The following is a 24,504-nucleotide window of genomic DNA, read 5'->3' as shown; positions in this document are numbered from 1 at the left end:
AGCACGAGCGCTGGACGCTTGGAGCTCCTGGGTCAGTGCAGTGGGTGGTTTTACCTCCTGACGTGTTTGGAGCAGGGTGTAGAGCAACGCATTAAAATTGTCTTGTGTGATGTGTGAGCCCTGTGATGAGTTCAGGTACCTCAGAGCAGCTGCACGCTGCCCGTGCCCATCGAGGTTATTTCGTCGTTGTCTACCTGCCGCCGCTTTCAGAAAGCTGTGTGAGCTAACGCAAGGAGCCGGCCGATCCCGGGCGCCGAGCGTTTGTTCCGTTGTTAGCTGTGACACTGTGTTGGTGTCCCACAGTGCCACGGCTCCCGGACGGGGAGTTCTCCCAGTGTAGCAGAAGGCCGTCCAACGAGCACGGCAGACCGGGTTAAGACTTGCAAAGCAGGCCGGAGCTGGCGCCCGCACTTACCTCGTCTTTCCTTTCCTCCGCAGCCCTCCACGAACTCCAGTAAAAGTCGTGCCTCAAATTAGAATAGACCTTGAGCCTGAAGACAATGGTTACTTCTGGAGGAGCAAGGGAACAGAAACTACTTTGTAATCTGTCTGTCTGTTAAATCTGTCGTGGGATTTCCTTTCGTCACTAGCCAAATATTAAACCGCTCTCTGCTTCCCGCCCACCTAGGTAACGGCGACGCCATCCCGCGCTCCCCCTCCGCCCTTGCCCCCGCAGCTCTCCCCTCGCCAGCCGCGCCCCGTCCCCTCCGCTCCGACCGAGACTCGCTTTCGCCTTCGCCGCCGCCTAGCCGTGCGCGCACCTCGCGTTTGCAGGCAGAGGGCGGGAGCGTTGAGGGTGCAGGGCGTAAAACCCGTGGGAGATGCGGGAGGAGCTGGCGTTGCTGTGGTGGTGACTGGGTTTTCGTTTGTCCCTCTCGTCCGGCGGAGCGGAGCTGCCCTCCTGGCTGGTTCGATGGCTGTCTTAGGCTGCTCCGAGATGCTGGAACGTGCTGCTGCTACTAACTCGCTCTTAAAGCCTGTGCTTGTAGTTAACACGAGAAGGAAAAGGAGAAGGTACTTCACTCCCAGCACAGACAAACTATTGCCATCCAGTAGCGTGTGTTGCGCGATGTCCCTTTCCTATGCAATTTTTTTAAAAGAAACACTTTAACGGATTTAATCTGTCAGGTACATTGAAGAGTGTTATTTTCCTAGATTATTTTGTTTAAATTATGGGGGCCTAACCTACAACTTTTTTTTTTTGTCAATTTTTTTAACCTTTTTTTTAATTACTGTAAAAAAAAAAAATGAATTTTTCCTGCAGCAGGAAACATATAGTTATGAGTAGTTCTACCTCTTATTTCTAGATGCCAGGCTTTCTGTAAAAAAAATGTATTGTACCATATATGATGTGATTTTTACGAGGGAAAAAAAAAAAAAAAAAACAACAAAAAAAAAAACAACCCCTACACCACACCACCATCTCCAGGACATGGCATAGGGCTGGATCAGTTTGATTAACACCTTCTACTCTGAAGCATCTGTTTTACTTAAGGTTATGGTTTTTTCTGTTTGTTTTTTTTTATATATATATAAAAATAATCTAACTTTACTATGAAGGAGACGGGGTGTAACTTAAATCTCTTGCGAGTCTTAAATGTGACGGCGGTGAGGGAAGTACTGACCGGGCGTCGGGGGGCAGGTGCTGATTGTGTTCACGTCGGTGATTTCCTGCGCGGTGTCGTTAGAATTCCTTCTTTTGACACGTCGGCGCGCATGCGTACGTGCGTACACGAGAAGACCCCGCGTGCAGCTCGGGCGCGATGGCGGCGCAGTCGAGGAGCGAGGCGGCTGGAGACGTTCATCCCGACGCTCGCCTTCGCGAGCCTCTCGTGCAGGCGGTCGTCGCTGCGTGAAGATGGAGTCGAAGACGCGCGCGCACACGTCCGTACGTTCCCCACCTCGTTGTTGAGGGATCTCGGGTTTCGCTTGCATGAAACGCGTGATGACTGGAAGCGCGAAAGCGGTGCCGGTTGATGATGGGTCCCAGAGGAAGGGAGCGCGGCCTCGCCTCTCCGCTGCTCGCCGGGGTCGGCATCTCCTAAACCCAGCCCAGACCCCCTGCGGAAAGGCGGAGGAGACGCGTGAAACGGCCAGCTAGCTGTGGGGAACAGGTCACCTGGGACGCACGATGCCAACTCCAGCCGTTTCCGTTCCTTGGCCAACGTAACCCCTTGACGACCAAAGGGGAAACCGCCTCGAGCGTCACCTACGGAGTACACCGCAGCTTTTCACGTTTTGCCAGACATTTTATTTGCAGGAATCCAGACAACTAAGGAAAGATCAGAACGGATGAACACAGACCGCGCTTTCCAACGGGAGCGCCGGCGGAAGCCCCCCAGCTCCGGGTGCCGCACGCACGCACACGCCCAGCCCGCGCCTAGCTTCCCGTCTGCTGTCGCCTGGCGATTCGTCTCCGCAAAATTGAGGTCTTCCACTTCCGAACCGTGTTAAATGCACTTGAAATGTATGGACTGCTGATCTAGATCTTGCACGCTCTCTTTGTTTTTTATTTTTTTTTGTTTTAACCCGAGGGCGGTGGTGCACAGAGGGTAGCGTTGCTCGAGGGATGGGACAAAGATTGCTGTAGCTTTCCGTGGAAAATACACAACTCGGGACAGGAGATGGAAGTTTTTCCGTTCCCGATGCCCGACAATAGCACTGCTTTAGCGGTTGTGTCTTGATGTTGGTTTTTCCTTTAAAAAAAAACCAGAAGAAAACCCAACACGAAGACATTAGCCAAGAGCTCTGCTGGCACCAGGAGAGGTGGCCAAAATCACCACAGAGAGTTTCACTGCCCTGCTTAGACCTTTGAAAAGAAAACTCAGACTTATTTTGAGTCAGAATTGGGTGTTTTGTGGGAAAAGCCTGGGCAGGCACTCCCGGGAGCAGGCGTGGAGGCTGACCTCTGAGACGGGAGGAGGCCAGCGAGAGAAGAACGTCCCCGAGCCAACTCCCACCGCCCCGGTGTCGCCCATGGAAGCCACGGAGCTGCAGCCGGCTTTGTCCCAGTGCCGGGAGCGCGGTGACTGTCTGCCTCTGTAACCCACGCTGGTTTGTCGTCGGGGCCGAGACATCTTTGTATTCTTTACTTTTTTTTTTTTTTTTTTAATCAACACGCACTTTCAGATACTTTTAATATCGTTTTTAATTCTCTTAAGTCTATATTTGCTTTGGAGGAGAGAAAAAAAACTTAAGATGAAATGAAGTGGATCAAGACGGTGGAACAAAAAGGAAAAAAAGCAGAAAACATTTCAATATATTAAAATGATTTTTTTCCAGTAATATAAACCATGAAATTCCTTATAACATGATAGTATTTTACAGTTTTATGGAGCTTTCTATTGTGACTTTTATGGAATCAAAAGATGAAGATGATGAGATATTTTAGCATTTCTATTTTTCAAAATTAAATGTATACTGAAAATAAAGTAACTTTATGCATTTATTGGAGGGCTCGTGGGTTTGTTTTCCCGTGGAACGCACTCAGTCTGGTTTGGCTGAATCCGGATTCCCCCGTCACCGGTGCCGTGATCGCCAGTGCCGAGGGAAGACGCTGGGCCGCTCTCCAGAGGGGGATGCCGCGAGGGCTGTCGGAATCCCTTTGTTGTTTCCGTGGGTTTTTCCAGTTATCCGGTGGGGACAACTCCCCTGCACGACCCCGCGGTCCCTCCTGGGTCCAGGCTCTTTGCCGTTGGGTGAGACGAACCCGTTGGAGATGTCTGCCGAGGAGCAGCGCGGTGGAGCCGTCCCTTGCTTTGATGGCTCAGCCGTGGTGTTACCCTGTCCCGTAGCTCAGCGGGCAGCTGGCCCCGAGCTTTTTGGGCGATGTCCTTCTGCCGGGGGACGGATCCGGAGGGTGTCCGGGCCGTCCCGGAGCAGCAGGTAAGGGTGAACCCAGCATGGCCTAGGCTTCTCCAAGAAACCTCTGGCTTCTGGCCTGAAGGCTGGTGACTTCTCCTGGCTTAATTTTGATTTTTGCGTTAATTGTTCCTGGGCCGGGAATAACCATGCATGAAAACAAAGAGGTGGGGGAACATCAAAGCCTCTTGGGCTCCACGGGCCTTACGAGCAGCCATCCCCGTGGCGGATGTGCCACAGGAAACGCTGTGGTGGTTCAGACGCTTACGTGGGTTATTTTGAGCTGATTTTTCAGTACGCAGTAAGGATCGTGTGTTCTGGCCGTGCTGGAACACGCTGCTGGTCTCCGAGGCCTTTTCCCCCGCGCTCGCGCATCCCACCGCAGGCTGGGTTTAGGAGAACGAAGCGGACAGGAGGTGTGAGCCCAGTTACCTGCTGGGTTTTGGGTGCTCGCCATTAATAGCGAGGGTGCAGCTGCCTGGAAAGAGCCAACACTGGCTTCTTTAACCTTTTTTTAAATACTTTTTGGAATTTATTTTATGTTTTAAAAAAGGAAAAGACAAAAGCTGGTCAGCTTATTCACTTCTGCCCTTGGTTAACCTGCTCTTCAGACACCAATCGCTCCCGCAGGCAGGGAGGTAGAACACGCCCTGCGTGGTGCCACAGGCCGACCGTGGCAGGGTTTGAATTTGGGGTTTTTTTCCCCCAATTTTTAAGAAAAACCACCCTGCTGCACGTCAGTTCATTGATGCTCTGCAGCAGCCTGCGGTCGCTGGGACGCATGCCGCTGTCGGAAAGGTAAACGTTCCGTTCAGCGCCGCCGGTTCGGAGCTGGCCAATTTACGGCGCGCTTTTCCCAGCGTGGCCTTTCCCTGGTTGGAAGCTGTTACTGATGATCCCTCCATGCTTGTTTAATTATTGCCACGCAATTAGCGTGTACGGCTCCAGGAGGCTGCGGGTGGGAAGGTCGCCCGCCTTGCAGAAGTGTTTGGGGATGGTGAGGGGCTTTTATCCGGTTTCGTGGCGTTGCCCGCTCCGTCCATCCTCGCCGCGCTCTTCACCTCCGGCTTCACGAGCTGCCCTGCCGCCCGTGATGAAGCTGCTTGTGGTCCCAGAACATTCCCCAGGCTTTCATAATTTTTTTATTTTTGGTTTTATTTTGGCTTTGCCTTCCCTGCATGACATTTTGGCAAGTCCCCCGATGTTCAGCAGCCCCATAACTGCGGTCGGGACGTGGAGGAGCCCCGGCTGGGGATGCAGGGCTTGGGCAGGTGTCTTGAGGCAAGAGAAGAGCAAACATCTAAACATAATTACGCTTTAACTCCTAAATACTGGCAGGGCTTTATTATTTTATTTTTTTTCAAGCTCCCACAAGCCAGGAGGGTGGGACATCATGGCAGAAAGTGATGCCGACTCCCCAGAAATACCCTGTGCGCGGAGCAAATCCCTCGGCGGCGGTTTTGCGCTGCGGCTGCGAAGGGGTTAGCCGTACCGGCTGCTTCGGAGAGATCCACCAGCCGAAATGGGGTAACGCCCCCGGGGTGCTGCCCTGCGCGCTTCTCGCCCGGAAAGCCCCAACGATGAGAAGCGCTGCTGTTTGACTCTGTTTTTATTTTTTTTTAATATTTATCTGCGCATTTCCTAGAAACAGGTGCAAGGCAGAGGACATGTTCCAGGCTAGTTTTGTCGTGTTTCTCCTGTATTTTGTCGTGTTTCTTTCTGTATTTTTTTTTTTCCTTGGAAAAGGGGAAGGCTGCCATAACTGTGAGCCCTTTCCGCGTGCATCCCAAGCTCGGCAGGGGTGAGCGTGCCGCGGGGGAAAGCTCAGGCGGGGTGGGACGGGGAGGTGGCTGCCCAGCTGGGACCCAGGCGCGTGGCGTCTATGGAGACAGCGATGTACATGGGGAGGTGGGTCTGTTGCCGCAACTGAAATGGTAAAAAAAACCCAATTCTGGAGTATTTTTGGAAAATAAACACAAAAAGCACACCACGATGTGGTGGCGGGGGGGTGAGCTGGTGTCTCAGTGCCTGTTTTTTTTGCATTTTCGGCGCAAGAGGGTGCAGTCCCCAGCTAGCGATATCGGCACGGGCGTCGCACGTCCCCCGTCCGTCCCGCACCGCAAAAACAGACCCAAAGCCGGACAAATCCACCCAGGTTCTCCCACGATGGGGAAAACGGGCAGAGAGCTGGGGCTGCTGGTGCTCTCCAGCACAAAGTGTAACCAAAATGAGCGCGGGGTTGTTTCTCCTTTTCCATCCTTTGTGGACGGAGTCCCCCTGCCGCGTTGGTAAGGCAATTTTGTACCCATTTATTTCATTTACCACTTTCTGAGGCAGACCTGGGTTTGGATGCCTCGTGTACCATAATTTCCTTCAACTGTCGCTTCAGCTCCTCGGGGGTTTATCCCCAGAGCACAAACTGGTTTAATTTACGGTTTATCTCCACTGGAGCTGCCTGGGTCAAACCTTGCTTTGCCTGAGGCTGTGTGAGCTGAAAGCAAAGAAGTCCAAGTGGGTTCAGCATCCCTTTATAACGCCACATTCTGGGTGCTGGAAACTGCAAAATTTGGGCTTTGGGTGAAGTTGGGGCTGCTCAGGGTTGCCCAGAGGATGCTGGTGCCGCCAGTGAGCCTAATATCCAAATAACTGCAGAGAGGAACCTCTTTGTGGGCATGCGATGAGTGGTTTTGTTTTCTAGCTTAATATTTCAGAGATGTGGCTCCCAGGAGCAGAGCTGCGAGTTCCTCCGGCAGAGCTGGGGCCGTGCCCCTTCCCAGCCCAACCCACCAAATCCAGGGGTGCCCCAGCCCCACAGCTCGTCCCCCTCCGCGCCCGATCCTGGTGGGAATAAGCAGAAAGCCATCCCAGCAGCAGCAAGGGTGCTTTTTAAAGTCTTTATTGCAGCCGCAGGGATGCGGCGGTGGCGTCGCTGGCGGGCGGCGAGCCGCGGGCACCGTGGCACCATCGTCTCCCGGAGCGAGGAACAGCAGCGTCCTCCAGCCCAGCTCCCTGGTCCTCCCTTTCGACGTTCTGCTCCCCTGCGTGCCCCGCAGAGCTCAGCCCTGGGCAGGATGGCCCCGGCCCTGTTCCCCAGCCCCATAACCCCTGCGGTCCCCGCTGCTGGCGGGCAGGACGCTCACCCCGTCGCTCACCTCCGGGCGCCTACTGCAGCAGGCAGGAGTTGCCCTTGCACGCCTTGCCCAGCTCCGCGCTCACCTGCAAAAACGGGGGGGGGGAAGAGCCGAGGGTCGGCCTCGGGCGCGGGGGCTGGCTGCCAGTGAGGGTCCGCGGCGCAGCGAGGGGCCGCGGCTTTACCTTGGAAGCGCAGTAGAGAGGCGGCGAGGTGGCGGGGCAGCAGGTAGAGGCGAAGTCGGCTCGTTGCTCCACCAGCCGCTCCAGCTGCTCGGGGGTGGCGTTCGGCACGGTGGGTAGCAAGCTCTCCCACAGCCTGCAGTGCGGGGCAGGGCGGGTTTTAGCGGGGGAACGGGGGTGTGAAATACCCGGCCGGGTTTTGGGGGGGAAGCACGCAGGGATGGCAGGGAGAGCAAGGGATTTGTGAGGTGCTCCCCTGCGCTCGGCCACTTTTTAGGTGGTCAAAACCACCGGTGGGCAACTGGGCGCCTCTCCCTGCTCGGCTCTGTCCATGCATCCATTGCGCCAGCCAAATTTTGATTTCATCTGCCCATGCACGGCCCGTTTTGGGAGGAGGGGGACAAAGGCTTACTTCTTCTTGAAGTCGACGAAATTCAACTGGTTGTACTGGCCGCAGAACTGGTCGGCCTTTTCCAGGAAGGGGGGCAGCTCTTCTTCCATCTGCTGGCGCTGTGGGGTGGAGGAGAGGAAGGTGGGCTGGAAAAACAACCCTCTGCAGAGGATTTTGGGGATGCAGGCGGAGCGCAGTGGGAGCCGGCCCGGTCCATCACCTTGCTGTCGAAGCAGGAGGAGGCGTCCTTGGCAGAGCAGCACTCGCCGATGGCTTTTTTGGAGGCCTCGTACACCTTGCCGAGGAAGACGTCGGGGACGCTGGTGTGCCTCCGTCCCAGCTCAAACATGTACCTGGAGGGGCGCGGGGAAAATGGAAGTTGGAAGAGGGTAGGATTAGATGGGATATAAGGAAGAAATTCTTCCCTGTGAGGGCGGTGAGGCACTGGCCCAGGTTACCCAGAGAAGCTGTGGTAAATGATAATAAAACCACACAGCGAAAAGAAGGGGAGAAGGAAGCGTCCAAAATCCGCTGTGGGGACGGCTCACCTCTTGGCGTGGCGGGCCCCGTCCTCGCCGCACAGCTGCTCGCTCGTCGGCTTCTGCGGCTCCGGCAGTTTTGGGGCGGGGGAAGGCGGCAGGGCGAAGATGCAGAAGTAGTTCTGCAGGACGTTCTGCCCCAGGCAGCAGCCGGCCAGCCTCTCGTCGCGGGCCGACAGCGCGCCGCAGACTTTCGCGGTGTGCTCCGATAACTGCGAAGAGCGGGGAGCAGAGGGTGAGGACCCCCAGGTACGTGGGGCTGGCACCCCTGCCGCTTTTGTCGGGGGGCTGAGGGTGCTGCAATCCCCTCGCCGGGGTGGGGCTCGCTCCCCGTGCCCCTGCCGTGACTCTGGAGGTGGTTTTGGGGTGAGCTCCTGGTTCCCCTACCTTTTTCTGCATGCAGTCCTCAGACACGGAGTCGCAGCACTGGGAAAACACCTCGGCGGCGTCTTCTGCCAGGGGGAAAAGGTCCTCGAACGAAGCACCGGGAGTCTTCTGAGCGAGCATGGTCAGGTAGCTGGGCAGGCACAAAGAGGAAAGGGGCTTAGGGGGCTCAGCTCCCCGCTCCCCCACTCCACGCAGGGATTTTGCCGCGTAGGCGCGCAGGGAGTCGCAGGGCTGGCTTTGCGCCGCTGCTCTACGCGGAGCACGGCCACGGGGCTGCTACAGCGAGCTCGATTTTACAGCTCAGATGAAATAAATCTTTGTGAACGCCGCCTGCGAGAAGCATCCCCAGCTTGAAATAGGGGAGCGCTCCCAGCCCGAGCCGCGTTAAAGGAGAGAAAAAGCCATTTTCCCCCTTTTACCTGGCGGTGACTTTGTCCTTCCCGTACGCCGCGAAGCGGGAGCAAACCCGGTTTGACATCAGGGTGAGGAGGGAAAGGGTTTTCCTCTCCAGTTTCTGCCGCAAAAAGAAGACGGAGGCGTCCGCCGAGGGAAGCGCCAGCCTTTCCCGGCCACCTCTCCCGCGGGACGAGGACAGGGACGGGCCCGGCGGCTGCGAGGGGCCTCACCTCCTTCAGGAAGCAGGCGTTGGGCGTGGAGGAGATGCAGCAAGTGGAGACCATGGAGAGGAAGGTCTTGCTGGAGGCCAGGAGCACAGGCAGGGGCGCGTGGCCGTAGCTGCTGGCATACTCGTGCAGGAACCTGCGGCAGAGGCGGGCCGGGAGGCGCGGGCGCTCGGGCGCGGGGGACGCGGGGTTTTTTGCGGGGCGTTAGGGCCCATCCGGGCACGGCGCCGGCACGCGGCTCCCCAAGCCCACCTTACCTGTCCGCAAAGTCCTTGGGGTCCTTCTTGAAGGCTTGGCAGAGCTCTTCGTTGGCGGGCTGGACGTAGCGGGGCAGCTCCGGGAGCGGGTGCCGCAGGGCGGCCAGGCACAGCTTGCGCTCCAGCCCCTCCTGGGCGCAGCAGCCGGCCGTGCCGGGGTGGGCAGGGAAGGGCGAGGGGCTGTTGCAGGACTTGGCCGACAAAGCCGAGGACTGCGGAGGAGAAGAAAGGAGGTTACGTTCCCAGGAACCAGCCCGCCTCCCGGAGCGGTTTCGCGGTCCGTCACCCCGGTTTCGGTCAACCTCACCCCGGCGTCGTAGCAAGAGGGGTCGGCGCCTTCGACGCAGCAGGTTTCGGCCAGGGAGACGATTTCGCCGACGAGGTGGCTGATCTCCTCGAAGGTGGCGTTGGAGAATTTCCTGCTGTTGGCGATAACGGTCCTGGGAGAGGGAACAAAGAGCGGAGGGTCAGCGTGGGGAGCGTCCCGGGAGGGCGAATAGGGCAGGAGGTACCTACAGGGTTCGGAAGTTGTCCTTCCCCAGGGTCTTGAACTCCTGGCAGACTTTGTCCCGGACATAAGCTTTGCCTGTAAGAGCAGGAAAAGGAGGATTTGGGAATGGGATTTGTGCCTTGGCTCGCCAGGGTGGCCAGTGGTGGCCGGGGAGCCATCTCCGGCGGAGTCTCCCCACGCTTTTTAGCTTTTCCCTGTTTGCCGGGAAAGCAAAGGCGGCAGCAAATCTGTTTTCCCGGCCTTACAGCTGGGGCTGGTCCAGCTTGGGGAAGGCTGTCACACGGGGTGGGAAGACGCCGGCTTTGCCTTCACCTGCCTCCTATTCCCTGCGTTTTGGGTGCCAATAAAACTCATTTCCAGCAGGGAAAACCCAACAAACCAGCACTGCTCTGCTTAATTGAGTCCACTACGGAAAATAATTCGAGTCTGTCTCTTTTTGCCGGGGAAAATGATCATTTCTGGAAGATTCTGTTCCCACTTGTCCCCCGATTTCGCTCCGACTTTCCGCGTCCCTCCTGGGCAGCAGCGGCATGGGAACAGGGGATGCGACACCCCCGTAAACCGCGGTCCAAGGGCTGCGGGGTTTTTGCTTTGTTTCCTTGAGGATTATTGTTTTTTGGGCTTTTTTTTTTTAACGCAGTGGCTTCTTCTCTCAAGCCAGACTTGGCTGTAGTCCCCGGGGCAACGCTGCTGCCGCGCTGCCGGTGTCGGAGGAGCGTCGCTGGTACCCGGGTCGTTGCTGCAGCTCCGCGAGCGAAGCAAGGGGGCAGGGGGCGAACCCCTCCCTGCGTCCGGCAGAGCTCTCGGTAAAACATCGGGTGCGTCCCCCCCTCATCCAAACGGACATTTCCGCGCGTTTGACGCGTGCGGTGTTTTTTTCCGGCGGGGTTTGGGGATCGTAGAGGCCGGGAGCTGCGGCGATGGGACCGCGGCGCCTCTCTCACCCCTGGGAAAACGCTATCGATTTTTTGCTACGAGCCGCGTTGGACTTCGGTACCGGCAGGGTAAATACTGATACCAGTATTTACCGGTGTTACAAGGCGGAGCGGGGTCACCTCCCCAAGCCGAGGGGGTACGCCCGCCGAAGGTCACGCTGCTGCGGTGGGAGGGAAAGGGGAAGGGGGCTTTTGCGGGGCCGGTGGCGCTGGGGAAGAAGGGGAAGGGGTGGTAAAAAGGAATTTTCTTTCCTCGCAGGAGCAGCGCCCGTCGGTGCGGCTGTCAGAGCCACCTTGTTGCGTTTTCTTTTCCTTTTCGTAAAGTGGTGCGGGAGAAATAATTTCCGAGAGGGTTTTTTTTTGCCAGACGGAGGATTCCCGGCGGAGCAGTGAAGGACGCAAGCGGTTGCACAGAGCATCGTTTCCAGCCAGCGGGTGGTTTTTACGGCGAAACGGTGCTTGTGAAGGGGGTCCAAAAATCTCATTTTTCCCTTGAAAAGGGAAGAAGCCGGTACCAAAACATCACCTCACACCCTCGCTTTCCCATTTTCTGTTTGGCAGTGGGCTGGGGAGAGGGGAGGCCACCGGACACCCGCTGGGAGACCCGGACCTGATGGACCCCGGCCTCCTACCCCTCATCACTGGGGGAGAGCAGAGCCCCAGCAGCGCGATTCGCTTGGCTTCCTACGGAAATAAAAGAGCTCGGGGGTGGAAAAAACCCATTTTTTTGGTGTTGATTGACATTTATGGATGGGGTGTTGTGGGGCTCATTTAGTAAGGTCAGGATTTGGGGGTCTCAGGGGGAAAACGCGGGCGACAAACGCCCTTACCTCGGTGCTCGGCGCGCGCGGCGGCAAAAAGCAGCAGCAGCAGCAGGGCGAGAGCGGCCCTCATGTTGCGGCTGGTTCCCCTCCTCCTTCCAAAAAGCAGCACCGGGAAGCCCACCCCGGGGTTTATATGGGCGGCCGGTGGCCGGGTGGATGATTAATCCCGGCGGCAGGGCAGAGGGCGAGCATCCTTGGCCCGCCTGCCGTCGTCCGGGTGCCGGCACCTCCGAAATCAGACCGGTTTTAATCATTAACCCAGCCAAAACGGGGATGTGTTGGGACATCGGGACCCCCAAATGACCGGATATAGAGCACACCCGTGCCCAAAGGGTCCGACGCTTTCTGAGAACCGAAATAAAAGCAGATATTCGGTGGCTTTTGTGACTGCCCCATACGAGTCAAGCTGGCACTTCCCAGCGGCACGCTGTTGAAAATTGCCGCCTGTTCAGCCCATTTTCCACAAAAATTCCGGTGTCTGTTAAACCGGATTGGAGAGAACTGCTCAGAAAACCACTGCCAGTCAGGGGGACGCTTAACAGCTCACCAGCGGGACGTGAAAAAATAAAATGGTGAGAAACGGTGGCGTGCTCCTGCCTTTGCCAGCCTGATCCCCACAAATCCCTCGGGATTTGGGGTCTGTGAGACACTGACCGCTCTGTAACGCGACGAGGAGGGGGTGTGCACCCATCTCTGCTCGTCTGTTTCTGTACGGTTTGTGTAGACGACGCCTGACGACGCAAGGTGTCTACGTAAGATGGCCAGTGTAAATCCCTACGGAATGCTACGAAACGCCGGATATCTGCCCGCAAGGTGGTCCTGCCTCCTCTCCCCATTCAGCAGTGGCTCAACGCGTGCCCACCCCGGCCACAGCACGCTGGATTTTAGCTGGCTGCCCCATTTCTCCCCCAGTTTAGGATGGCACCCCATGAACGGGTCTGCCTGCGGCCGAATCACTCCGGCGTTGACCCAGCTTCTGCTGTGGTTCCTCCCCTCGCCCTAGATGTCCGACCACCATTTCGGCGTCGTCAGGCCCTTTCTATCGGTTCTTATTTACCCTCCTCTCCGGGAACCGCAGCGGCTTTTTGCACAGGTTCCTGCCCGACCCCTGCCAACGGCCCGGGGTCACCGTGCCCTCCCGGCCCTTTGGACCACTTGCACAACGTCCCTCCTCGGGTCTAATTGATCATTAGCGGCCGCCGCTCCTCGTGAAATCAGACGTGAAATCAGGGCGATGGCAGACTGGGCTGAAAAGCCGGAAAAACGGGAGCGAGGCGCCCCTCTCCTTGCTGCGGCATCCGAGCATCTCACCGCTCTTTATTCGCCCCCCCCGCCCCGAAACAAGCCGGTCTCTTAAATCAGGTTTATCTTCCACAAAGTCACACGTTGGTGGACCGTCACGGCGAGTTTCAGAGAGCTGAGGCTGGTGGGAGGGTCCCTGCCGTAGACTGGGAGCACGGGGAGCGATGCCGGGCTCCGCTGGCGCGAAAAAAAAAAAACAATTACGAAGCTGAAAGCAGAAGGTTGCAAGAGAGCCTTATTCTGCCGCAACGCACCGTAGCTTTTCATGCGGGTACCGATTTGGCAACTATATTTTTTATTTTCAGGGCACCCTGCTTCGCTGCTGCTGTGCTGCCCCGGGAGAACCCCCTTTTCCTCCCCGCCCCGATACGGAATTTTAATTTACAGCCATGAAAAATGCGGCGTGAAGGAGAGCTGGGACAAAATACTGTGAAAACAGTTGTTTCTCGTCGAAGAGCCGGCGCGGAGGCGCACGGGAGGAGTGCTGGCAATTTACGGGATTTATCGCTCCGGAGTCGAGATGTGCTGAAAGCTTATTAGGAGGAGACGCTGGCAGGCGCTCGGTCACGTTTTCCTGACCCTTTCTGCGCTCTCCCGAGGCACCGGGCGCAGCAGGCTGGTTGCCCAAGGGTGCTGTGCCCCAGCGCCGTGCAGGCGTTTCCTCGGGCGAGAGCTCAGCCCGAAGGCCGGCGCCTGCGGGACGCCTGGGCCTCCCCTCGCACGAAGCCCGTTTCCCAATTTCCAAGGCGTCTCCGATGCCAGGCCCAGGCCAACCGGACCCCCTTCACCGGGCGCGGCCAGGCCACGCGGCGCTTCGGAGCAGCGTGGTGCAGCTTGCTGCTGGCTCTGCTGGTTTTGGTGGTGTTTTTTTTTTTTTTTTTTTTTTTTTTTTTTTTGGGCTTTCGGTTGGGACCATTTTTGCTGCTTCAGGGGCTTCCCCCCCCACCGGCCACGGGGCAGGGCGGGCAGCGCTTCTGCTCACTTCGCTCCCTTTGCACCTCTACGGTTTGTTATGGTGCTTTGTTATTGCATTTAAAAAAAAATTATTTATTGTATTTATATTTTTTCTCTTCTGTTTTTTTCTCTTTCTTTTTACTTTTTTTTTCCTGTTTTTTTTTTTTTTAGGAGGTCCTTGTTGATTTCTTTTTTCCCTGCTTTTTTTTCACTTTTTACATCTGCTTTTTCCTTTTCTCTTTTTTCCTTTTTCCCCACTTGTTTCTTTTTTAAACTTTATTTTCCTTTTTTCTTTTTTTTTCCCTTTTCTTATTTTTTTCACACTTTTTCTTTTGTTTATTTTTTTTCCTTTTTCTTTTTTCCTGTTTTTCCTCATTTTCCCTCCTGTTTTTCTTTATTATTGTGTTTTTTCCTGTTTTTTTTTCTCTTCTCTTTTTTTTTTTTATTTTTTTGGCAGCCCGCAGGTGCGCGCACGCCGCCGCTGATGCGAAAGGGCCCGCAGCTGCGGGGGGCGGGGCTGGGCCGCGCTGGGGTCCCACTCCCGGCCGCCCCCCCGCTCCCTCGCCCCCCGGCCCGGGGGTCGCTGGCACCGCCCGCGGCCGCGTTCCCCGGTGGCGGCCGCGGCGGCGGCGGCTCCGTGCCCGCGCCCTGCGGAGCGGGGGCTGCGCGGCGTCCCGGGCCGGCGGGGAGCGGCGCGGAGCGGCGCGGCGGGGACGGTGCGGGGGCGCTGGGTGCGGGGGCGCTGGGCGCGGGGGCGCTCGCGGGTGGAGGAAAGCGGCAAAACTTGTATTTTACTCTGGTTTTTGCCTGTTTCGTGTTCTTTTTTTTTGACAGTCTTTTATTCTTTTTCTTTTTGTCCATTTTTATCGTTTTTTCGCCTTATTGTCGGTGCTCTTCCAGGCGCGGGGAAACCGCCCCTGGCGCTCATTTTGCTGTTACTTTCTGTGATTTTGGGGTTTTTGTTTCTTTGTTTTCTTTCCTTTTCCCGCGGCCACGCCGCTCTCCCGCGGGGCGGGGCCGCCCCGCCTGGGCTCCGCGCCGCCTCGCACCCCGGAGTGACGTCACGGCCCGCAGCCAACCAGGGAGAGGTGGTTTTTTGACGCTCCAGTGACGCCGATGAGGCGGCGGGCGGCGGGACCCGGGGCGGCGCCTGTCACAGGAGTGGGCGGGGCGCACGGCGCGGCGCCGTCTTTAAAAGACGCCGGGCGATGTCTATAAAAGGAGTGGGCGGGGCGATGGGCGGGGCGCGGCGCACGCAGTGGCGGCAGCGCGGGGTCCCGTCCGGTCCCGGGGGCCGAAGCCCGGGGTCCCGCGCCCCCGCCCCGCCCCGCCCCGCCCCGGGACAGCGGCTGCGGAGGAACCGAGCACCGGAACCGCGCTGAGAGGCGCGGGGAGCAGACGGGACCGGTACCGGGGAGCGGGCGGAAACCGGGCTGGGGGGCAGGCGGAGCGGGGCGCTGGCGGCTCACCCGGTGCGGGGGCCGGACGCGGGCCGGTTTGGCCGGGGCGGGGCTGGGAGCGGGGTCTTGGGCCGGATTTGGGCTCGGCAGCGGAGACCCGGTGCTGCGTTTGGGGGCTGGAAGCGGGGCTGGTGCGGCCGGCGGGGGTCACGGGGACGGGGGGCTGCGTGTCTGCGCTCGCGGACGGGCTCGGCCCGGTTTGGGGGCTGGAGCCCAGCGTCGCTCGGCCGGTGCTGGGGTCACGCAGACCCAGCCCTGGGTTTTGGGGGCTGGAGCCCGGCGTCGCTCGGCCGGTGCTGGGGTCACGCAGACCCAGCCCTGGGTTTTGGGGGCTGGAGCCCGGCGTCGCTCGGCCGGTGCTGGGGTCACGCAGACCCAGCCCTGGGTTTTGGGGGCTGGAGCCCGGCGTCGCTCGGCCGGTGCTGGGTCACGCAGACCCAGCCCTGGGTTTTGGGGGCTGGAAACCGGGCTCACGCGGTCAGTTTGGGGCTCACAAAGAGAGACCGAGCCCTGCGTTTTGGGAGGCTCTAAACCAGGTCCGTCTGGCCAGATTTAGGACTGAGGAACAGACCAAGTCCTGTGTTTGGGAGACTCTGAGCAAGGCTCTTAAGGCCAGGTCTGGGGCTGGGAAGTGGAGACTCAGTCCTGCATTTTGGGGGCTTGAAACCAGGCTCGTTTGTCTGGGTTCAGAGCTCGGAACCACAGACCAAGTCCTGTGTTCTGCAGCTCCAAACCAGAAACGCGTCCTGGGCCTTGAAATGGGGGTCGCTCGGCCAATTTTCAGGTTCACAGAGACAGATTGTGTACGTCCTGCATTTCGGAGTCTTCAAACCAGGCTCACGCAGCCAGATCCAGGGCTCAGAAGTGGAGACCGAGTCTGGAGTTCTGGGGGCTTGAAACCAGGCTCATGTGGCCAGTGAGGGCTCGGAAGTGGGGACCAGGTGCTGCGCGTTTGGGCTCAGAAACACAGACCCAGTCCTGCCTGTTCCGGGCCTGAAGCCAGGCTCAGCCACAGAGACCAGGTCCTGAAACCAGAGCCGCTGGGCCAGCTTTTAGGCTCACACACAGAGAACAAGTCCTGCGTTTTAAGGGCTTGAAACCAGGCTCATGCGGCCAGTTTGGGGGCTCACCAAGAGAGACCGCGTCCTGTGGGCTTGAAACCGGAGTCACTGGGCCAGTTTTTCAGTTCGCACACAGAAACTCCAAGTCCTGCGTTGTGGGGGCTCACAGCCAGGCTCACTGGGCCAGTCCAGAGCTCAGAGACCCAGTCCTGCGTTTTGGGCCGTGACACCCGAGTCACTGGGCCAGTTTTTATGTTCACACACAGAGACTAAGTCCTGCGTTTTGGAGGGTCACAGCCAGGGTCACTTGCCCAGTTTTGGGCTGAGAAACAGAGACTAAGTCCTGCGTTTTGAGGGCCTAAAACCAGAGTCACTAGGCCAGTTTTTATGTTCACAAAGAGAGACTAAGTCCTGCATTTTGGAAATGAGGCTCATTGGGCCAGACTGAGAGTCTCTGTTTCCAAGCTAAGTCCTGCGTTTTGGAGCATGGAACCAGGCTCACATGGCCAGATTTAGGGCTCACAAAGAGAAGCTAAGTGCTGTGTTCTGGGGATTAGAGTCACTAAGCCAGTTTCACAGCTCACCAAGGCAGACTAAGTCCTGCGTTTTGGGGGCTGGAAACCAGGCTCATTCGGCCAGTTTGTGGGCTCAGCAAGAGACTAAGTGCTGCTTTGTGGTGCGTTGAAACCAGGCTCATGTGGGCAGGGCTGGGGCTTGGAAGTGGAGACTCAATCCTCTGTGTTTGGTGCTTGAAACCAGTTTCAGAAATGTGGATTAAGGCCTGCCTTCTGTAGCTCAAACCCAGAAACTGCCCTGTGTTTAGGGGGCTGGAAAGGAAGCCCACTTGGCCAGGGTCACAGCTTCAAAACAGAGACCAAGTCCTGCGTTTCGGGGGCTTGAAGCAGAGCCCCAGCGCTGTGTTTTGGCAGCTCCCAACCAGGCTCGTGGCCGGGGTCAGAGCTCAGCAGCCGAGCCCAGCGCTGTGCTTTGGGGCTCACAGCCAGGTTTGGCCGGTCGAGGCCCGAGAGATGCAGAGCCCGCCCCGAGTCTGGGGGCCTGAGGCAGAGCCCAGCCCCGCGGCTGCTTCCGGGCCCAAACCCGGCCGAGAGCGAGGGGCCGGGCCCCGGGGCCGAGCAGCCGCGCCGCCGTTGCCGGTCTTTCTTGAACGCCTGCACGGAGCCTTTTCGGCCTTTTTTCTGCAGAGCCTCGGCTGCCCCGCGGCCGCAGCGGGACCGTACCCGGAGCCCCGGCCCCGCGCTGGCAGCGCCCGCCGGACTTAGGCTCCCGCCGCCGCTCCCCGCCCGGGGCCCAGCTCCGGCTCCTCCTGCTCCGGGCCGGCGGGGCCGGGCTTCGGGGCTCCAGGCACTCGGTGCAGGCCGGGCCCAGCCGCGCTCCTCCAGCCCCAGCACCCACCCCGCGCCCGCCCGGGGAGAGGCGGCCATCGCCGGAACCAGCACGGCCCGGGCTCCAGCGCCGCGCGCCCGCGAGGCCCCGGCCCGACCGAAACCCGAACCCCGGCCCGGCCTCACCGCCGTCCCCGGGCTCCGCGCAGCCCCCGGAGGAGCCCTCGAGCCCGGCCGGCGCCGCGCCCCGAGCCCCGGATCCCGCCCGGCGCCTCCCGCACCGGTTCCCGCCTCCGCCACGAGCGCTGCCGGCGCCGCTCCGGCGGCAGAAGAAGCGGCGCGTGCGCAGGGCGGGCCGGAAGGGGCGGGGCCGCGCGGAGCGCACGCGCGGGGCGGGGCCGGCACGGGTGCGGGGAAGCGGGCGCGGGCGCGCGGGGCGGGGCCTGGCGCAGGTGCGCGGGGCGGGGCGGTGCCGCGGGGCGCGTGCGCGGGGCGGGCCCGAGGCCATTTGAGCCCCGGCGGCCGCCGGCGCCGCCTTTTCTCCGTTCCGCGCCGGTGGCGCCGCTTGCGGCCCCGGGGCGGCAGCGGCCGGGCCGCGCTCCCCCGGCGGGGCCCAGGTGAGGCGCGGGGGGCTCGGCCCGCGGCCGGCAGCGGTGCCGGGGCCGCTGCGGCGGGGAGGGGGCCGCGGGCGAGCCGGGGGGCGGCGGGGCGCGGGCGGGCGGGAGAGCGAGCGAGCGAACACCGGCCCCGGGCGGCCGCGCTGGCGGCGGGGCTCGGGGCGCCGGGGAATAAAGCCCGGAGGGCCGGAGCCCGGCGCCCCCGGCCTGTCCCGAGCCGCCCGGGGCCCCCCCGGCCCGTTCCCAAGCACCGCCCGGGCTCCCGGGGCCGCCCCGACACCGCAGGCAGAGCAGGGGCGCTGGGGCTGGGCGGGGGCTCCGTCCCTGGGGAGCCGGGGCTCCGCAGCACCGGGCGGAGCGAGCCGGGCCTTTCCTGGCGGGAGAAGGGAGCTGGAGCCCGGCTTCCCAGGGCAGGGGCCGAGCCCCGCGGGCTTGGGGTCAGGAACGGAGCCCCGGGCGGGTGTTCCTGGGCCAAACCCCGGGGCTGGGGGCAGAGGGGCGGCGGGAGGGCGCTGGGGTTTGGGTGGCCGGGAGGGGGGAGGGCGCTGGGGTTTGGGGGGCCGGGAGGGGGGAGGGCGCTGGGGTTTGGGTGGCCGGGAGGGGGGAGGGCGCTGGGGCTTGGGTGGCCGGGAGGGGGGAGGGCGCTGGGGCTTGGGGGGCTGGGAAGGGGGAGGGCGCTGGGGTTTGGGGGGCCGGGAGGGGGGAGGGCGCTGGGGTTTGGGTGGCCAGGAGGGGGGAGGGCGCTGGGGTTTGGGGGGCCGGGAGGGGGCAGGGCAGGGTGCGTGGGCCCTCACTGGAGGTGGGGGCCCGGTCGCGTTGGTCCCCGCAGTGAGGGAGGCCGGCATGCACCAGGCCGAATTAAGCGCAGGAGATAGTCTCTGGGCGAAAAGGCCCTTTTCCCCCGTCCAGGCCTGCACGGCGCCCGCAATCGGCACTCCCCAATAAACGCCAGCTCGTCAGTGTGCGCGCAGTTATGACATTTATTATTCATATGTGAGTCGTGACAGTGATTGATTTACGACCTGGCCAGAAGCCAAGATCGTTTCACAAGCACAAGCTGGAAAGGGTGGGGGGTGAGCTGGGGCTGGAAGCCTCCATGAACTGGAACCAAACTGGAACTGGAGAGCAGCTGGGGCCGGAGCAGCCCATGGAGCTGCAGCCCAAACTGCACTGGAGGTGGAACCGAGCTGCAGCCAGAGCTCAACTGGAGCCGTCCACGCGCTGGACCTGAAAAACACAGGGGCACAAACAAGGAGCTGGAGCTGCCCACAAGCGGCACCAGACACAAAATGGAGCCAGAGCTGCGCTGGAGCTGTCCAGGAGCAGGCCCTGAAACAAACGGGGCCCAAACCAACACACAAACCGAACAAATGAACACAAACAGGGGCCAAACCGCCCACCTGAGCTCGCAGCCCAGTGGAGCTGCGCAGTCCCCGCAGCATCGGCCTGGGCGCAGGCAGCCCGGCTCCTCCTGGGGCTCCTCCGTCCGTCCCTGCGCAGGGAGAGGTGGGACAGGCAGCTCCCGGCCCAAAGAGCCCCTCACCTGCTGAACAGCGAACACAAACGCACGAGCGCGCGTGCGCAGCGCTGACAGCTCCCACCCTGCACCAGTCACGGCAGCGATGGATTTCTGACCTTGGCAGCGGGCGCTGGTCCTTGGAACGAGCTCAGGCTGTCGTGGGCCGGACAGGAGCTGGACACCAAGTGGAGACGAAACCGAGCTGGAACGGGAGTCGGCAGGCGGCTGGAGGAGATGAGTCTGGGCTGGAGTCTAAACCCTGCTGGAAGCTGGGGCCATCTGTGAGCTGGACCTGAAATGAGCAGGGGCAGAAATGACTGACCTGAAGGTGCCAACGAGCTGCAGCTGGAACGGAGAGAGGCAGAAACAACCAACCTGGGGCCGCAAACGGCTGGAACCGCAGCGAAATGGAGCCATGAAGGAGCAGGAGCCATCCAGCAGCGGGAACTGCAGCGAAATGGAGCTGTGAACGAGCTGGAGCTGAAACCAGAGCAGAAATAAACTGGTACAGAAACAAATGGGAGCTGCAAATGGACTGGAGTCATCTTGGAGCTGGACCTGAAACAAACAAGAGCCTGAACCAGCAAACAAACCAAACCAAACAAAACCAAACAGGGGCCCAAACAACTGACCTGGAGCTGCGCAGCCCTGCAGCATCTCCAGGCAGGCGGCAGTATCGGCCTCGCGCAGGCAGCCCGGCTCCTGGGGCTCCACACCCCCTGGGGCTGTCCTGCCGACCCCGCTGGCTCCCGGGCACGGGGAGCTCTGCCGGCCCCTCGGCAGCAGCGCCCAGCCCTGAGCCGGGAGGGGGAGCCGGGGCCACCGCAACATACACATCCCGATTCTCCCCGGGAGGGCAGGCGAGAGCCGGGATCCGGCTGCAAACCCACCCGCCCCACACAGCGGCAGTGGCACAAACGACCGCAGCCGTGGGCTGAGGAGGGGGCTGGCACCATATCAGTGCCAGCGGGGTCTGGGCCGGCCCCCACAGCACCCACTCCCACCTCCCCAAACACCCCTGACAGCCCCGGACCCCAAAACGCACGGCCCAGACCTGGCTCAGGGTGGGTTGCAGGGATGGGAACCACAGGGCCCCCAGCCCTGCCATGCACCCACCTACAGCCTCTGCCCACGGCGGGACCCTGCCCAGGCCAGTGCCACCCTGGCCCCGCGGCGCTGAGCCCCTGCCAGCCCCAAGGGATGCACACCGGCACCCTCGCCAGCACGGTGCTGGGACGCCTCCTTCCCCACAAGGGCCCCACGGGGAGCCCTGCCGGGGTACGGCACCCTCTCACCCTGTCTCTTGGCCGCCCGCCAGCCCCACACCCCGTCCCGCCGCTGCCGCCTCACCTCACTGGGCACAGCCTCTCCGCCGGGGTCCACCTGCGTTCACCTTCCCCAGGCGTCAGCACAGCCACATGGCATCTCCTGGGCCACCAAGCTCCCGAGGGGCCAGCAGCACCAGGACAGCCATCGCTCCCTGTGCCCGGCCAGGCTGGCCTCACCGTCTCACGCGTGGGGCTGCCAGAGCCGGTGCGGGTCCCTGGAGCGGACTCTGCTCCCACCGCAGCACACTGTGAGCTGAAAAACAAGGTTTTAAGTAAAACAACGGCTTCACACAGAGCCAACCCAAACACCTGCTGTGGGATGCCCGGGGAGCTCCCAGTGCCCAGGGACTCCCGGTGCAAACACATCCCCCTGTGTGACCACGCCATCGGAGGAGCCTGGCCGTCCCCAACCTCTCTGTGCAGCCTCTGTCCCCAACCTCCGCCAGCGCCGGCTCCCTGGAGGCAGCAGACTCCTCACCACAGGCCAACCCCGCTCTACCGGAGCACTCCTGCTCACCCCGTGCTGCGGGAGGCATGCCAGCCTGGCTGGTGGGTGCGCCAAGGCCCCTCGGCAGCTTCTTCATGGCCACTGCTGTGGCCGGCAGCGAGGGGCAGGAGCAGCCAGCCTCTCCCACAGCCCCTCTGCAGCTGGTTCCGAGACAGGACGGGAGCCCCTCGTGTTGGGTACATGGCTGGGACACCCCCGTGGCTACTCCCAGCCCCCTAAGAGTCAGACCTGCAGGGAGGTGCCAGGGGATCCACAGCAGCCCCAGACCCTCAGGAGCTGCGCTCCCCCCTCCCACGCCCCACGCAAAGTCACCGCAAGCCCCCACTCACCAGCAGCCGCGTCCTCGGCCGGTTCTCCCGACGCCACAGCCCTGCAAGCGAGCGGCCGTCGTGCCCAGAGCGCAGGCAGCATCGCGGCAGCAGCCCCCGCAGCCGAGAAACATCGCGGCCCACGGCAAGCGCCGCCCCTGGCAAAAATTCAGTGCCTGAGGGACTGCGGGGTCAGGCGCACGGACGGGGACAATAAAACACTCGGTTGTCTGGGGTGAGGGGAGAAAAGCTCTGTAAAAATCAATGCACAAATACAACCACTGCACAAAGGCAAAACTTGAACCTTCCATCTTAACTTTCAACTTCACCCCTGGACCGTACCCCGTGGCTAGCGAGCACACACAGCGGCTTAAACACATCAGCCAAAAGGAAACAAAACTGCATTTACTTACCCCCTGGTCTCGGCAGAATCTCCCGGGGAGAGGCTGCTCCTGCTTGGCTGACCTGCAGAGCTGGGACCCGGCTGCAGCTCTGGGGCTCTGGCAGGAAGAAACAAACCCCATGCTTCAGAGTAACAGCCGGCACCTGAAACCGGGAACCAGAAGAAAGGGTGGACACCGGCAGGCAACGGGAGGCAGGTGGAGCCAGTCCAGGTGCCTCCAGCTGCTGGGGGCTCTCCTCCTGCCTCCTGTTACTCACCATGATTAGGGCAGCAGCCAGCCCCTCTGCTCCCCCTCTCTGCAGAGCCCCAGGAAATTCCAACAGTCAATCACTCATCCAGCCTCGGGGTTCGGGTGCTGAGACCGTGCCCCGGTGTCCAGGGAACGCCCCTCGCCCACGCAGCCCAAACCATCCTGGCCTGTCCGGGGCTGGCAGTGGGTGTAGTCCAGGGCGATCGAGAGAAAGCGTCTCATTTTCAGATCCTGGCGCGTCCAGCAGCACTTGCACTGCACGGGGACCACAAAACCTGCAACAGAAATGCATTAACTCCACCGGGGGGCAGGACCTGCCGCCCGCCCCACGTACGAGGCGCTACCGACCCCCAAAACGCAGTCCGGCACGGGACAGGCGCTGTGCCCCCGCGTGCAGCCCGGGGACCCCAGCAGAGCAGAGCCCCGTGCGGCGGGCGGGTGCGGCGTCTCTCCGCCGACGCGGGACGGGCGAAGCGGGAGCGGTGCCCGCACACCTCACGCCTCGCCCGCGGGCTCGCCCCGGGCCGGGAGGAGCAGGGCGGCAGGAGCCGGGAGCCCCCGGTGACTCCCAGCAGGCGCAGCCAGCGCCCAGCGCGGGGCTCAGCCCCGCTGGAAGCTCCCTGGGACCCCGGAGCGGCAGCAGCCGCTCCCGGGATGAGCGGGGGGGCACAACCCGCCCCCTTTACCGCCGCGGGGGTGTTCGCAGGGGACGGTCACCCCCTCCCCGAAGCAGCACTTGTGTCCAAAGACCCCGCACCCGCCGGGGCTGCTCCGGTATAGAGCTGCCCCCCCCACCAAAGTCCCAACCCAGGGGGGACCCAACACCCCCAGGCGCCACCGCCCCCACATCCCAGCCAGGCCCCGACACCCCCCACACCACAACCCAGGAGAACCCAAGCACCCCCAACGCCAAGCACCCCCTCAGAGCCCGCCTGAGCCCAGACACCCCCTCCCCAAGCCGCGACCGGGCCCAAACCCCCCCAAACCCCGCCCGGGCCCACTCCCCCCTCACCGCGGCCCGGTCCGGGCTCCCCTTGGGGCACGGCGGGGCCCTTAGACTGCCAAAGACAAGCCCTGAGGACCCCAGTCGCGGCAGGGGACCCCCCTCTCCACTCAGAAACCCCCCAAAAACAAAGGGGACCCCCCAAAACGCCCCACAGACCCCCCCCCCCGCCTGCACCTGCTCCCGCCTCGGCGTCCCCTCCGGTCCCGCTCCGCTGGGCCCCGCCCGCTGCGCCCCGCCGCGGGGGCCCCCTGCTGGCGGCAACGGGTACTGCAGCGGCGCCCGCTCTGCCGGGGCTTCTTGTAGCCTCGGGGAGACGCCGCCGCGCACCTGCCGCCGGGGCGGGGCCTGGTTCCCGCTATCCAATCAGCGCTGCGAACGCCGCGGGGAAGGGCCAATCGTGAGCCAGGGCGGGAGTACATAACGGTCGGTGTCGCGAGGCCATATTTTTTTGCGGGCTGGTAACGGTTTTCTTTAGCCGTTTAACGGTTCTTGTTTGGTTTTGAGGGAGCATAGAGGATTTTATTTATTTTTTTTTTCAGAGTATAGTGGTTAGAGCTATGTAGAAGTGAATTACTTGTTGAATTATAGGTAATTTTGAGTGAAGTTTTCATTAGGCAAGGTTACTTTATTAGGAAGGTTTTAATTTTTCTTCCTAAATGTTATCAGTGTACAGGGTCTAGAATTAAACACTATTTACATTTTTTTTTTCTTACTTACTGTGTTGGTTTTCTGGGGTTTAATTAAATTTGTTTCTCCTTTTATGCATCAATTTTCAGTTGTACTTGGGCCAGGCAGTTTTTTTTGT

At 60.9% G+C, this 24,504-nt stretch overlaps 2 protein-coding genes and 2 long non-coding RNA genes across 10 annotated transcripts in view; 1 reads left to right on the top strand and 3 right to left on the bottom strand.

The window, feature by feature from the left end:
• The window catches only part of SLC4A4 (solute carrier family 4 member 4), a 145,701-nt gene extending 142,253 nt beyond the window's left edge, over window positions 1–3,448 (top strand). For all 6 annotated transcript variants that reach the window (XM_086747027.1, XM_086747026.1, XM_086747024.1 and 3 more), the window contains one exon: window positions 439–3,448. Coding sequence is in view for 1 of the 6 variants with exons in the window: in XM_086747028.1 (XP_086603154.1) it covers window positions 439–544 (106 nt within the window). In the remaining 5 variants the exon portion in view is untranslated. The remainder of the gene's footprint in view (window positions 1–438) is intronic.
• A 3,293-nt stretch (window positions 3,449–6,741) lies between these two features.
• GC (GC vitamin D binding protein) lies at window positions 6,742–11,747 on the bottom strand. Its single transcript, XM_086747404.1, has 13 exons — window positions 11,647–11,747; window positions 9,887–9,956; window positions 9,678–9,810; window positions 9,371–9,582; window positions 9,117–9,249; window positions 8,910–9,004; window positions 8,491–8,620; window positions 8,113–8,315; window positions 7,785–7,917; window positions 7,586–7,683; window positions 7,177–7,309; window positions 7,014–7,077; window positions 6,742–6,899 (listed from the first exon to the last, which is right to left on the bottom strand). Exons 1-12 carry the CDS (start codon window positions 11,708–11,710, stop codon window positions 7,024–7,026), a joined length of 1,458 nt encoding a protein of 485 aa, XP_086603530.1. The 5' UTR covers window positions 11,711–11,747; the 3' UTR covers window positions 6,742–6,899; window positions 7,014–7,023.
• Window positions 11,748–19,339: 7,592 nt separating this feature from the next.
• Window positions 19,340–20,498, bottom strand: LOC147600768 (uncharacterized). Of its 2 annotated transcripts, XR_015258468.1 has the most exons (3): window positions 20,272–20,286; window positions 20,013–20,188; window positions 19,340–19,604 (listed from the first exon to the last, which is right to left on the bottom strand). It is a non-coding gene; the product is annotated as an uncharacterized LOC147600768 (long non-coding RNA). The 2 variants fall into 2 exon arrangements; XR_015258467.1 differs by having other exon boundaries at window positions 20,013–20,498.
• Window positions 20,499–21,234: 736 nt separating this feature from the next.
• On the bottom strand, window positions 21,235–23,089 carry LOC147600767 (uncharacterized). Its single transcript, XR_015258549.1, has 4 exons — window positions 22,701–23,089; window positions 22,454–22,586; window positions 22,062–22,270; window positions 21,235–21,477 (listed from the first exon to the last, which is right to left on the bottom strand). It is a non-coding gene; the product is annotated as an uncharacterized LOC147600767 (long non-coding RNA).
• Window positions 23,090–24,504: the final 1,415 nt, after the last annotated feature.

This window comes from Chlamydotis macqueenii, chromosome 4, assembly GCF_036417535.1.
Source record: "Chlamydotis macqueenii isolate bChlMac1 chromosome 4, bChlMac1.mat, whole genome shotgun sequence".
Classification (NCBI taxonomy): domain Eukaryota; kingdom Metazoa; phylum Chordata; class Aves; order Otidiformes; family Otididae; genus Chlamydotis; species Chlamydotis macqueenii.
The sequence above is the reverse complement of the archived record's forward strand: the minus strand, read 5'-3'. Positions and strand labels throughout refer to the sequence as shown.